General features: G+C 42.4%; 2 protein-coding genes and 1 non-coding gene across 4 annotated transcripts in view; 2 read left to right on the forward strand and 1 right to left on the reverse strand.

Moving 5' to 3' along the window:
• Nucleotides 1–11,373, reverse strand: part of CDR2 (cerebellar degeneration related protein 2) — a 28,202-nt gene extending 16,829 nt beyond the window's left edge. The window contains exons 1-2 of one of the 2 annotated variants that reach the window (XM_039234457.1): nt 10,997–11,373; nt 1,708–1,820 (exon numbers count right to left, since the gene is read on the reverse strand). In XM_039234457.1, the coding sequence (XP_039090388.1) occupies nt 1,708–1,820; nt 10,997–11,075 (192 nt within the window). In that variant the 5' untranslated portion in view covers nt 11,076–11,373. The remainder of the gene's footprint in view (nt 1–1,707; nt 1,821–10,996) is intronic. The other variant, XM_039234458.1, reaches the window with a different exon arrangement.
• A 135-nt stretch (nt 11,374–11,508) lies between these two features.
• The window catches only part of LOC120233278 (transmembrane protein 180-like), a 38,711-nt gene continuing 35,269 nt past the window's right edge, over nt 11,509–14,950 (forward strand). Inside the window, exon 1 of the mRNA XM_039234433.1 lies at nt 11,509–12,287. The gene's annotated coding sequence lies outside the window, so the exon portion shown is untranslated. The remainder of the gene's footprint in view (nt 12,288–14,950) is intronic.
• Nucleotides 13,579–13,685, forward strand: LOC120233302. The gene has a single exon (XR_005528784.1). It is a non-coding gene; the product is annotated as a U6 spliceosomal RNA (small nuclear RNA).

The raw sequence follows: 14,950 nt of genomic DNA on the forward strand, positions 1-14,950 counted from the left end.
CAAATTTAAGACCCTAAAATCAAGAGTCGCATGCTTTATTGACTGAATGGACCAGGCATCCCTGAATAATTCTTTGAATGTCACAAGAAGTTTATTTATTTATTTTGAGAGAGAGAGACTGCAAGTGAGTGAGCATGAGCAGGGGAGGGGCAGACAGAGAGAGGGAGAGAGAGAAAGAATCCCAAGGAGGCTCCACACTCAGCACAGAGTTTGACTCAGGGCTTAATCTTATAACGGTCAGATTACGACCTGAGCCGAAATCAAGAGTCAGATGCTTAATTGACTAAGCCACCCAGGTGCTCCTGAATGGTATAAGAGGTTTAAACACATTATAAAATCAGGTACTATGATTTAAAAATTCTTCCATCTGGGGGCACCTGGGTGGCTCAGTCGGTTAATAAGCGTCTGACTTCAGCTGAGGTCATGATCTCGTGGTTCACAGGTTACAGCCCCGCATTGGGCTCTGTGCTGATAGCCTGGAGCTTGCTTCAGATTCTGCATCTCCCTGTTCACACACTGTCTCTCTCTCATTCTCTCTCTCAAAAATTAAAAAAAAATTAAAAAATAAATAAAAATTAAAAACAATAAAAATTCTTCCATCTAGGGGCGCCTAGGTGGCTTAGTCGGTTAAGCGTCCGACTTTCGCTTAGGTCATGATCTCGCGGTTCGTGGGTTCGAGCCCCGCGTCGGGCTCTGTGCTGACTGCCAGCTCAGAGCCTGGAGCCTGTTTCAGAGTCTGTGACTCCCTCTCTCTCTGACCCTCCCCTGCTCACGCTGTCTCTCTCTGTCTCTCCCCTAGAAATAAATAAAATAAAATTCTTCCATCTAAACCCAAATTTAGGGGAGGGGCTCCAATCAAGGAGGGAGCCTCAACAGTGTGGGTATTTTTTTAAGCTGGGTGGTGGGTACACAGTTGTTCACTGTATTATTCCTATACCTCTTGGCATATCTGAAATATTGCATAATTCATTTTTTCAAAGAAAAAAGTTAAAAATGAAGTATAATAGGGGCGCCTGGGTGGCTCAGTCAGTTAAGCGTCCAACTTTGGCTCAGGTCATGATCTCACAGTTCGTGGATTCGAGCCCCGCGTTGGGTTCTGTGCTGACAGCCAGCTCAGAGCCTGGCCTGTTTCAGATTCTGTATCTCCCTCTCTCTATGACCCTCCCCTGCTCACGCTGTCTCTGTCTCTCAGAAATAAATTTAGGGGCGCCTGGGTGGCTTAGTCGGTTAAGCATCCGACTTTCGCTCAGGTCATGATCTCGCGGTTCGTGGGTTCGAGCCCCACGTCGGGCTCTGTGTTGACTGCCAGCTCAGAGCCTGGAGCCTGTTTCAGTCTGTGACTCCCTCTCTCTCTGACCCTCCCCTGCTCACGCTGTCAATCTCTCTCTCCTAGAGATAAAAAAAAACATTAAAAAAAAATTAAAAAAAAAAGAAATTTAAAAAAACATTAAAAATTTTTTTTAAAAATGAAGTAGAATATTGACAACGTTATTGTGCTTCACATACTGGTAAATACTGGACCATTTACTACACCAAGGGTGAAGAGAGAAATTTCTTTCATCAGACTTCTTTTTTCTTTATGCTTTCCCAACATAGAAATCAACCTCCTCACCCTCTCCGATGGTTCTTTCAAAGTGCAGAACACGATTGGTACAATAACAGCACCAAGCCAACCTCAAAGTGTAACTCTCTTAATGAGTAAATTACCTCAATTTCCTGTAACTGCTCCTGATTGGTTGTGTACATTTGCTGAAGAGATTCCTCCAACTCTGTGTTCCGATCCAATAATGTCTTCCCAAGTTCAGCAGCAAGTTGGAGATCTAGCACAACAAATGAATCTTAGAATAATGCAAATGATCTCACTTCAACCTTTTATATATCCCAGTCCTTAAAATAAGAATGAATCAAGACCTAACCCAAAGTTTCAGTCAGATCCCAATAGAAGGTGAGATGGCACAGAAAGAAACCTGAGTTCTACCTAAAATTCAGTTGAACTGGGTTCCTCTACCTGGTAAGGTATGCTCCTGTGTATCCCTACGTGTAAAACTGAAGAACAGTGATCTCCCTTATGGAGATGTATTCATTCGTTCAGAAATGATCATTCATCACAGTGACTCCTAACATCTTAATTATTTCCTCATGGACTGAACTTATTCATATCCTCATTGTCTACTTTTTTCTGGAAGACCCTTGAGTCCAAGTATAGGCAGATCTTTCAATAGTTTCTAGAGTTCCCATGAAATCTGGCTGTTGTGAATCTATCAAAGCAATGTATGTATTAAAGATCCTGGCCTCCTAAGGAGACTAAAATTAAGTCAAAAAAAGGAAAAACAGGGGCGCCTCAGTGGCTCAGTCGGTTAAGCATCTATCTCTTGATTTCGGCTCAGGTCATGGTCTCATGGTTTGTTGATTTAATCCCTGCACTGTCACTGTGGAGCCTACTTGGGATTCTCTCTCTCTCCCTCTGCCCCTCCTCCCTTCAAAATAAACAAACTTTAAAAAAATACTTCAGTAATAAGAATACTGCCCCAGGTCTCTCATTTTTTTCTACTTCTCTTCATGTCCTTCTCCAAGATGAGCACATCAGATAAGCAATATAGTGAGTTTTTAAGGTAGCTTAAACTTTGATTTAGCACAAAAACATATTCCTGTTTTTAATTTTTTTAATGTTTTATTATTTATTTGAGAGAGACAAAGCGTGAGTGGGGGAGGGGTAGAGAGAGGAGGAGACACAGAATCCGAAGCAGGCTCCAGGCTCTGAGCTGTCAGCACAGAGCCCTACGCAGGGCTCAAACTCATCAACTGTGAGACCATGACCTGAGCTGAAGTCAGACACTTAACTGACCAAGCCACCCAGGATCCCCCACCATATTTCTATTTTAAACCTAATTTTTCAACTCTCTCTCTTCTTAGGTATATATGTACCTAAGATGGGATTTGTTTGTATTATACAGAATCCCAGAAATAAAAATTTAATGATACAAAAAAAGGATGCTAGTTCTAATGTAAGTAACTGAAACAGCTATCTGCATATTAAGTTTCATAGGAGTTCCTTCAATATAGTGAGAAATGCACTGAACTGAGTAGGAAGGTCTGGGGTCCAGTTCTGACTACCATTTACCAGGTTAACACTTTTAATATGGTGACTTTAAAGGTCCCTACACTTAGTATTGTCTAGAGAGACGGCGGTCCTATCGGTATAAGATTATAAAAAACAAATGAAATAATATATAAGGAAGTACTTCAGAAACTAAGCTGTACACAAAGTCAAAGTATTATTAGTATGCATTGATTCACAAATTAATGTTTTTATTGCTAGGCACCATGCCAAGTTTTGGCTATAGAATGGTGAATAAGATGGATGTCCCTGTTATCCTGACACTCCCAGAGATGAATGGGAAAAGCCAGATAGCAAATAAGAAAATAAATTAGCCAAATATGATAAATATTTTTCATTCATATGTGCATGCATACCTTCATTAATAGACACTGTTCTGGACACTAGGGATAGAAGAATGAACTTAGGTAAAAAATTCCCTGCCCTCATGAAGCTTATATTCTATTGGGACAAACAACATGATAAAATAGAAAATAGACAGCAATAAGTGCTAAAGAGAAAAAAATAAACCAAGTTAGGGGGATGTGAAGAATGTGGATGTGGGAGGTTGAAATTTAAGAACATGTGACCAGGGTGACATTAGAATTAAGAGGTGGGGGCACCTGGGTGGCTCAGTTGGTTGAGCATCCAACTTCGGCTCAGGTCATGATCTCACAATTTGTGAGTTAGAGCCCTGCATCGGGCTCTGTGCTGACAGTTCAGAGCCTGGAGCTGCTTCAGATCCTTCTCTCTGCCCCTTGCCCACTTGCACACTCTCTTTGAAAAATAAATATTTTTTTAAAAAGGAATAAGATGTGAAGGAACTGAATAAATGACCCGCACAGATCTAGAGGACCACCATTCCAAGCAGAGGCAAAAACAAGTCCAAAGGCTCTGTGATTGGAGCTAATGAGGCTGAAGCAAAGTGTGCATGGGGGGCAGAGAGGGTGACAAGTCAGAGGGGCTCTAAGGTTGCCAGGCCAGCTTGTATAGGACCTAACTAAGAAGGTCAAGATTTTGGCTTTTACTCTGAGTAAAATGGAGCCAAGTGAAGGTTTTTGACAGTATGAGTGTCTGCTGTGTAAACCAACTGAGCAAGATAGAGATGGAAGCAGGGTGACAGGAGGAGACTGCAATCATCTGGGTGAGAGATGGTGGCGTCTTGGACTACAGTGGCTGAGACGGAGATGGAGACGGAGACAGGGGTAGGAATCCAGATACGGTTTAAAGTAGAGCTAAAAAGAGTTGTCGACCATTTGAATGTGATGTGTGACAAAGGAAAAAATATAGAACTGGTGATAATGAATAAAGTATCTATTTTAGAAAGAGAGGTCACAAGAAAAGTCTGAGGTCTGAGGGGACATTTTAGCTGAGGCTTGAAGAGTGAGGAGTAAAAAAGTCAGACAGGTACTTCAAGAAAGAAGCTGGCATAGTCTACGACCTGACAAGAAGCCAGTGTGATACAAGCATGAGAGGAAGAGTGGTAAGAGAGGAAGCTGGAAGGTAGGCAGGCGCATACAAGATCTTAAAGCCATGGTAAACAAAGTTTAAATTTTACTCTAAGTATGATGGAAAGTCATTTCACTTAATGTCATAAAATATTCATTATGAAAAAAATGTTTATGATGAAAACCAGGAAACCCACTACATATGCTTTTTAATTTTTAGGGGTACTTGGGTGGTAAACATCTGACTCAGGTCATAGATCTCATGGTCATGAGAACAAACCCCACACTGGGCTCCATGTTGGGTGTGGAGCCTGTTTGAGATTCTCTATCATTCTCCCTCTGTCCATCTGACTCACCTCCTACCTCTAAAAACCAAACAAAAAAAATCCACCTTTAAACCTAATTTTTAGAGGTTGACAAATAAGGTTTTATGTTTATTCATCAGTGTCAACATTAAAACTTAACCTAAAGTGGTAAAAGAAAAGCAGTAATTTTTGTTACATGGTACTGTCCACTAGAGTGCATAATTAGTATTCTGCATGATTAGTTTTTCCTCATTAGGAATAAACAAAGCAGTGAAACCTACCACACACCAGCTCATTTTAAAACATCTTACACCCATTTATAATAAAACAGTATATATGTTGGTAGATAGGTGTTAAAATACATTCTCTCATGATTTAAATATTAAAAAGCCTATTAAAGAACTTAAGACTTAAGATAACAAGTCCATGAAATAACATCTTCTATTTACAAGGCAAGGAACCTTTACAAACAGCTCAAAGCATTTAAGAGATACTAACCTTTCTATCCTTTCAATTTAGCCCAGATTTTCAAATGAAACAACCTGAAGCACAAAGATGCTACCTGACTGACCAAATCTACATGGTGAGTCATAGCAAAACAACAATTACTGTCAACAGTTTCTGACTTCACTTACATCATCCTCTACATCTTTATACTGGGAGGTCCACACACCTCTTTGTTTGGGGTGGAGAGTAAATTTCCCTCTTTGAGGTACTTAATCTTTTCATTTGTTTTTATAGATGGCGATGAGAAGCCAGAGTTGAGCTACTTGTCTTACTGCCTGCTCTGCCAGTGAAATCACATACAACCCCCAGGCAAGTTAGTATCTTGTTTTCACTAAACGCAGAAGGAACTATATACCGCGTGTAGATGCTCCCAAATAATTATTTTGTACTCACAGGGTGTGTAATGTGTATACACAGTGCCCCCACAGAAGCCCACCATGCTTATTAAAGACAAAGCATTAAACATTACCTAGACATTACTTAAGTTTCTCCTGGCCTGTTCTAAGGTGGTAATTACTCACTGGGAAGGACCAGAGACTCATCAAAGGTGTTCTTAACTAGAGATCCAAACCTGAGCTAAAACCTCTTCCAGAATCCAATCTAACTAGAGGCCATCTTCAACTACTTGCATTCAGTTAAGAAACTACCCACCACTTAATACGCAGCCGGGAGCAGCTTTCCTTCTCCTGCTGCTGCACAAAGAGAGGCCAAGCACAGCGATCTTCCAGTAAACAGCGAGAAAATAATTTGAGACTTGCCCTTATCTCGATCCTGATATCCAATTAAACAAAGCCCCAACCTGGTTCAGTAACCTGAAGTCTCAATCTGCTAAATATTTCATAGATGTTTAGGATAGAATTCTGGCAAAACAAGTCTCAACTACAAGTAAGTGTCTGTGAAGTCACACTGCATAATAGGATATTACTTCATCTGTTAGTTTAAAAACAAGGGTCTTTTTTTGGTCTTAAAAAAAAATTCATTTCCTGTTGTGTAGCATCTGGCTTCCATAACCAAAAGAAGCCAAAAGCTGGCAGGAAGCCCAAAAAGCATTTGTAAGTAATTAGTGGGGGGAATAGGAGAATATTCAATGTCCTTATATTTTAAAGTAAGACACAGTATCATTTTGAAGCCTTATGTACTTGATCATCTCTAGTTTACAGCAAGGATTTTCATTTAGACGTTGTCTTTTCTAAATCCTATTGAATTTACTGATCTAGGCAGCCACTAAAAATACCACACATTGGGGCGCCTGGGTGGCTCAGTGGGTTGAGTATCTGACTTCCGCTCAGGTCATGAACTCACGGTTCGTGGTTTCAAGCCCTGTGTCAGGCTCTATGCTGACGGCTCAGAGCCTGGAGCCTGCTTCCCATTCTGTGTCTCCCTCTCTCTCTCTCTCTCAAAAATAAACAAACATAAAAAATAATAATAATAAATAAGGGTGCCTGGGTGGCTCAGCCAGTTGAGAGTCCAACTTTGGCTCAGGTCATGGTCTTGCAGTTTGTGGGTTGAGCCCCGCGTCAGGCTCTGTGCGGTCAGCTTGGAGCCCGGAGCCTGCTTCAGATTCTGCGTCTCTCTCTGCCCCTCCCTGCTGGTTCTGTTTCTCTCTCTCAAAAATAAACACTAAAAAATTTTTTTTAATAATAAGTAAAAATACCACACATTTCCTGTCAGTTTGAGAATTACAGCCTGTCCATATCTTCATATATTTAATATTTTCACTAATCTTTGCATGTGATAATAATCTATTTTAACAGTATAAACTGTAAGGTTTAAACAAGTACTGTACTCAGTGCTATTCCTTAAGCAAAGGATTACCTCTGGCAGCTGAGTGATTTTTTTTTAAGGATCTTTCTTCCAGAATTCTGAAACCTTTAAATTCCCTGTATTTTTATTTTACTTCAGTTTTTCATGAACCATGAGGACAATATATTCTCACGTTAGCTGAAGTCTGCAGCAGTAATTCAACAACATTAAGGCTGAAAGCTTTTCTTATTACAAAATCAGATGCGTCATTTGGTGATGCTTCTGTGTAACGCCTGTTGCCAACGTTACTATAATTGGGAAAGTGAAAAAGCCGAATATAAACACCAAGAAAAATGGTGGTGCCAGTTTTAATGACCCTTCAACAATGATTCAGCAAATTAGTTGTACACATGGAAAATGTACTCAATCAGGAAAATAAGAAGTCAGAGGATTCCTTTAAACTAAGATTTCATTTGCTGATCCATATAGTAGAAACTTGAAACGGTATTCTAAGCTTGCATAGTTCACCAAATGACAATTATAATAGCAGCTGGACTGAAAGAAAACTCAGTCTCTGAAATCTTTCCACCTTGTTCTCAGGGGCACATTTCAAAGCAAGCACCATCATTACCTGCACAGAAGGCTCCTGCTGTCCCAGAAAGGATCTTACCCATAGAGATCATTGTCAGTATTCTTACTGTGACAACTCAGGTCTCTGACAAAAGACAGTCTCTTTATCAAAGTGTTCGGCAAAAGCAAAGGGTTTTCTCCTTCTGCCGGCACAAGCTTTACATGTTTCTAACAAGGTATAAATGGTGGACCAGACCCTTGTGAGGTTAGAGTTTTTCTGCAATTTTAATTTAAAAAAGAATGCCCCACCAAACTTTGACATGGTTTATCTATTTAAATAATACTTCTATTGCTAAAGGAAACAAATTTGTAGTTTAATGACTTTGAGAACAGGATCTTAAAAAGTTGTTTTAGCAACTCTCTCTAAACAAGGCTTGCTCAGTAAGGTTAATAATGAGGACTTTTTAAAAAAGTTTTTAAAGTTTTTATTTATTTTTGAATGAGAGAGAGAGAGTGCAGGGAAGGAGCAGAGAGGGAGGGACAGAGAGAGAGAATCCTAAGCAGGCTCTGCACTACCCACGCAGAGCCCAATGTGAGGCTCAAATTCACAAACAGTGAGATCATGACCTGAGCAGAAACCAAAAGCCGGAAACTTAGCCAGCTGAGCCACCCAGGTACCCCAATAATGAGGATGTTAAAAAAAAAAAAAGTCTGCACTTGATAAAAATCCGACTAGATGGGCTTATCAATCTGTTTAACAGGACAGACTTGCTCCCAAATCATATTCAGCAGCAAATACAGGGCCTACCATGGGCCAGGCACTGTAGTTGGGCACACGCCAGGAGGCAACATCTCCAGGCTTCTCTAGCAAACAGGTTCCTACACCATCAACTCCAAGGACAGGATCTTGTCTATCCTACCCTGTGGATAGGCATTGTGGCCCCAGTGCCTAGATGAGTACCTGGCACAGAGTAGATAATACATTTGTCAGAAATTAACATACTTAAAAATTCGTTAGAAGTTTAGGTGTTCTTTAACATAATCTTTAAAAACTGGGACAGAGGAACCTGGGTGGCTCAATGGGTTGGTTAAGTGTCCAACTTCAGCTCAGGTTATGATCTCACAGTTGATGGGTTCGAGCTCCATGTCGGTCTCTGTACTGACGGCTCAGAGCCTGCAGCCTGCTTCAGATTCTGTCTCCCTTTCTCTCTGCCACTCTTCCACTCGCGCTCTGTCTGTCTCTCAAAAATAAAAATGTTAATTTTAATAAAAATAAAAATAAATGAAAACTGGGGCAAAGCTATCCTTTTATTTATTCACATCGCAGATGTTATTCTTTTACAGGCCACATTCATAAGTTATGAGACTGCTGGAATTTCACATCTACTCCTACCCCACACACTTGGTTATGACATACAGGGCTATGTCAAAGTCCACTGTAATTAACAGATGTGAAAGTCTTCTGAAAAGCAGAGAGCAAATTCCAAATGCAAACTGACATCAAGGAGGTTTAGATCTGTGCTCATTAAGGTTTCATTAAACACCTGATTTTGTTTTTATTATCAGAGGTTAAAGAGTTCCACGTGTAACCCCAATATGTTGCATTTGCTTCCTGTAGATTTAAGTATTACAACTTAAATCTGCTCTTAACAACTTCCCACAGGGTGCAAGTGCAGTGTGGACTAAAGCACCTGATGGAAAAGAGCCATGAAAACAGTGTGAGAGACTCAGTTCACCAAATATTAAAACTGAGCCTCTATTATGTGATCAGTATTATGCTAGATTTTTTAGAAAGGGCCTGTATAGATCTATGCTTGCTAAATAAAAATATTTAGCTTCAATTATATTGTAGGGAAATGTTGCAATGGTGCAGTAATTGACTCATTAATCCTAGAGAAAGTATCAAACTAGGCCATCAATCCTTATGGGGAATTCTGAAAAGGGGTTAAAATGTAAGACAAATTTGCCTTGTGGATAGTGAGAACATGATGGCAAATCATGCACTACTTGGCCTATAGTTTGGACTATAAAAGTGAGCTTGTGAACCACCCTGATTCAAGTGACCATCCACGAAATAGCAAAAACAAAAAAGGAAACCCACCTTCCCCCTCAAAAGAGTTGCTTGTTTTCCTTTTCTAAGTACAAGCCACTCAAACCCACACCCTTCCCCACCTCCACCCCAAGTTCAATGATGAGCATGAACAAGAATCATGGCCATTTAATATTCAACTAAATGAGATGTTAATTTGCAGTGCCATTTTAGAGCTGAGAAAGTGGATTTGCACAGAATTGCAGAAGCCGAAGATGCCTGGAAAAAATACCTAAGGAGTATCCGGTATGGTGGTTAAAAAGTTGGCTCTGGAGTTTGGAGGGGAATCCTAGTTCCCCTAGTAACAGTATCTACTACCTCCCTAGCTTGACAGGCGGACTAAATGGGCATCAGTGTTAAAAATCCACAAAAAGCGTTCCCCAGTTGCAAATGCCCGCTATTAATATGCAAAAAATAGTGCGGGCACGGACTCCAAACTGAAGGCTGCTTTAAGATTTTTCTCTGAGACATCTTCAGCAAGAAATCCGAGGCAGGCCCATATCTGAAAGCCTATTTTCAACTAAAAAGCGAGTGTGCCAACTAGGAGAAGTGACAGAGGCAGAAGTGCCTCAAGTCATTTTCACTTGGCATCTGGTGTACGATGCATAAGCAAAAAAAGTTTTTCAGCCTTCTGACATCCAACTTAAGAAGCTGTAAGCCCGTGATAAAGGAGAGATAAGTTCTGGGCAGTAGCTAGGTCTCCTCTTTCCGAGTGTAAGTGTATGCTTACCCCCACGCTTGACTTGAGGGAGATCATTTGACGGGTTAGCCTCGTTTTCCTCATCTGGGAAATGGGGAGAAGAGAAGCTGCCCTCCGATTAAGGTGTGGGGTGGATGAAATGCGTTCCGCCCCACAGCCCTGCTATCCCTACCACCTGCAGCAGCTCCCACTGGGCGTGGGTCGGGGGTGCCCCCCTAGAGGCGCGGAGGCCGCGAGACGGGAAGGGGCCAACCAGAGCCTCCAGGTAATGCGGTGAGGATTCAACTGCTAATCGCGGAGGGGTTCCCAGCGGTGCCCCCGCGCAGTGAGCACACCACACGCAGGGATGGTGATGGTCACTGCGCGGAAGCGGCCTCCCGGTGGGCTGGGCGCCCTGCCGGTCCCCACGCCAGGTGAGCGCCGGACCTTCCCGCACCTGACGTCCGCCCGCCGCCAGGGAAACCAACTTTTTAACGGTTTCGCGCCCGGGAACCTCCCGGGCCAGGCCGCCCACCCGGGGAGCGACCGCGCCCTCACCTTGCTGGAGGTCCCGGTGGTCATACCATGGCTCGTCCTCCTTCATCTCAAACTCTTCCACCAGGTTTTCCGCCAGCATCTCGGCCGGCTCCTCCGGGGACAGCGGCCCCCGCCGCCACCGTCCCGCCTCAGCCGCTGCCCCGGGCGCTCCGCCGGCCCCTCCGCCTTCAGCCAGAGCCGCCTTCGGGCGGGACGCGCCGCCGCCCAAGCTCCGCGGCGCCGCCTGACCGGAGCCGTTCCCCGCCGCCGCGGGCCGGCTTGCCGACTCGCTTCGTGCTGCCCAACTGCCCCAACGGCCGGCGATCCAGCGCGAGCGCCGCGGCCGGAGCCTCAAGCCGGTTTCTCACGCCGCAGCCGGGCCCAACGTGGCACTTTGGCAGAACCCTCCCTGGCCGGGGCCGCGATTCAAACCCCCGGCGGCGTCCCGGCCAATCGCGAGCGAGCCACTGGCCGAGCGGCAGTGACGTCGTCCAATCCTGTCTCACCGTAGGTCCGCGGGTCGCCCGGTCTCGCGGGCAGACAGCCAATGGCGACTCCGGAAGAAACAAAGAAGGCGGGGGAAAGGTGAAGGGGTGCGGCCGAGGGCCCCGCCCTCCCTTTTTCTGAGGGTCGCTCTTGGGCCAGTGTTCCGGGCGCTGGGTGTGGAGGTGGCGACCTCAGCGGCGCCTGTAGTGGGTGTCCGGCCGGCCAGTTAGCCAGTGGACTCGAGAGGCGGGAGTCCGGCCTCCGAGCAGTGGGCGGTTGTCCTGGGGGCACCCTTCGCGCAAGCGGAGGCGCGAGGCGTGCCGGAAGCCCGGGGTTCGCTGCCAGGATGGCCCCGTTTGACTCTCAGATTTGCTCTTCTTGATCTGGGGAAATTAAGGGTCGGTCGGCAGTTTAGGGCTATTAGCTGTCTTCTCCTTGATTATCTGAACTCTCATCTCCGACCCGCTGAGAGTTGTACTCACTTCCCCTGAAACAGAGGGCCCCGGACCTACTTGAATATCTGGCGCAGAAAAGGGGTGCACTTGAAAGTATCTTCTTAAAAAAAAAAAGTTGCAAGCACCTTTGCATACGATTTTTAAAAGATTCATAGACCACCAGTTAAGGACCCGGACATTGCACCTGGAGGGAAGAGAATGCAGCCCTAACACCTGATGGCCAGCAAGGCAGTGAACTTCGTTCTCCATAAAGTTAGTGATACTGCTGTTTCGGGGGCGCGGCTTTTTACCATCATCGTGCAGACAAAACACAGAAACTCCTACATAGGGTGACAGACCAGAAGGTCAATGTTCTCGACCCTGATGTAAAGGTAAAGATACAGCTGAAAGAAGACAGCAGTGCTCTCTCTTATAGTAGAATGCCAACCAATAAATGTAGAAGGAATAATGGTGTTAGAAAGTAATAAAAGAGGAATGGTAAACTCACAAATGCTTTTTTTCTGAATCCAGATATACTAAAAGACAAAATGTTACTGATTATTTTTAATTGCTAGATTAACAAAGTAAGAAATCTAGGTTACCTTAAAGCCTTTACTGCCCTAATTGTCAAAATTCAGGTAGAGATATAGTCCAGAGCCAAAAGAAAATAATTTAAAGCCAACTGTCTTAATCTAAAAGTAGCTCACTACAAATAGAGGGAAAGAGAGATGATTGGATTTAGGATTTGCTGACGGTGGTTTGCAGAAGCTGAGGGCTAGACTCAGGCATCTGACCTTCAAGGGATTCATCTTCCATAGTCACTGATCCGCAAGATTGAAAGTGCTAGCTTTTTCTCCATGGCAAATAACTCATTTGACTCCAGATCAAATTGGACAGTGTAGTGAAACGTCCTTTCATTTTTCTCCTTCAAAAACAAAAAAAGAGAAAGACGTGGAGAATTAAAGTTACTGATAATTGTAAATGGCAAAAAAAAAAAAAAAAACCAAAAACCCCACCCAAAAAAACAAAACAAAACAGCAAAACAAAACCCACAACAGACTATGTCTTTAGGATTAGTGGGTTCTTTTTAAGAACACCTTTTGGGGAAACTTGCACAAAAATTGCATTCAGAAAGACATGTTAGCTTTCACTGTTTGAAGCCATGCTTTGGAGGGGTCTCCATCATTCTTTTACAGTCTACATAGTGAAAACAGAGGTGCAATCATGAACAGCCTCTTCAGTGACGTTAATATTACTTGGTTTAGTAGTAGATTAGTGAATAACAACCCAGGTTGATTCTAAAAGGAGGGTTTTGGGTTTTCATTTAATAATTCATGGGTATATTGTACACCTGCCCAGCCTAATCACTATACTATTTTGCTACTTAAACTCTTCTGTTATGAAACCTTTTGTGGTAAAGAAGAGCCAGTGTCAGAAGTCTTTTGTTGCTGCTCATAAAGATAAAATATTCTTCTTTGTGTCTTGTTGCTACAGTAAAATCAGGTAAGGAGAGTTTTTAGAGAGCAGTGGTGGCTTTAAAAAAATTCTAAGTGATTTTCAGTTTGATACTTACTGAACAAGTATTTACTATGATGAAAATAGTCTAAAACAAAATATTGATAGTTCCTTTCCAAATGAAAATAAGAGGGATTTTACTTCCTTCTCAGTATATATAAACAAAGAGTGCTTACTTCGGCAGCACATAGACTAAATTTGGAACAATGCAGAGATTAGCATGGCCCGGGCTGAAGGATGATGTGCCAATCAGTATATAGAAACAAAGAGAAGTTCAGGCTATATGAGTTTTTCATAATGTTATTAAAACCTTATATTCACATGTTTCAGACAGGATGGGTGCTTAACTCAAAATCTTTTTTAAAAAATTTTAACTTAGTGAGTTTATGACCCTTTGCAAAATTCTGAGTTTATAAATATCCACCTTCTGACTTAATGATAGATCAGCGCAGAATGCGTGGCAGGCTTCTTGTTTCAGCATGCCTGAAATAAAACTAAGAAAAAGAAGAGTGCCTACATTTTGGTGGGCTAAATTTGTATCTTGGCTTTTGGTTCAACTGAGTGCCTTGTTTGGGCCTTCAATCTTCATTCTCACTTAGGCCAAAAGTAACTCCCTAGAGTGGGGTCTTCACTGGTAGTTCCCAGTTTTTTCAAATCTGAAAATTGTGTTTAAAGCCAAAAATGTTGGCTGACCTCTACATAATAGTACTTGTGCTTTTCAAGTGTTTGAGCACTGCATAATGACAATAACAAAAAAATTCAGGTGAAATCGTTATAGCAGGATCTACAAACATTTAAAGAATACTAGTACACATAGGAGCAAAATAGTCTTTATTCAGTCTACAGACAGTGCTTCGTCTGCATATGGGTTTAATAACCCCTTTTAATTGTAGAGCCCTACTTCCCATAGAATTAGAATCATTCTTGGATACACCCAATGCAAAGTCAAGCTCAGAGACTTAGATAATTTGGTCATTTGAACCCCGCTTCTAGCTTGCCCTCTCCTTCCCTAAGAGATTGGGCAGGATAGACAGCAGTACCTGCTTAATTCCTGGGGCTATAAAAACAAGTAACATCTCTTGAGTTATCTGAATATTTGTCTGTTTTGTGATTCAGTAAGATAGTGGAGACCTGGCCAAATATTCCAGTAAGAAAGGAATAAAACAGAAAAATCATGGTATTGTCTTAAGTTATAGTCAGGATTAAAAGGAAGATGGATCTGTACTTACCTCTTGCTTGGTTAACCTTTTCCTATTTTCCAGTTGGATAAATCAAGTTACTGAAAGGGTAAGACAATAGGCCAAATTTAAGAGGAACATCTACATCAGAGCAAAGACTAGAATGTGTGTTTTTTATATCCATCTTAGATAGGTCCTGTGGGCCAAAGTTATATAGTCTTTCAGGAGAAGACCAAGAATAAATATTCCAATGCAAGTCTGTAACTAATGCATGGTCAACTTTATACTAAGATGAGGATTCTATTCCTTCTGTCTGACTTTAGCTAAAGGATGTCACCTCATCATTCTTTTTCTGTTGTTCC

The sequence above is a fragment of the Hyaena hyaena genome, unplaced genomic scaffold (assembly GCF_003009895.1).
Source record: "Hyaena hyaena isolate Hyena2069 unplaced genomic scaffold, ASM300989v1 scaffold_88, whole genome shotgun sequence".
NCBI classification, from domain to species: Eukaryota; Metazoa; Chordata; class Mammalia; order Carnivora; family Hyaenidae; genus Hyaena; species Hyaena hyaena.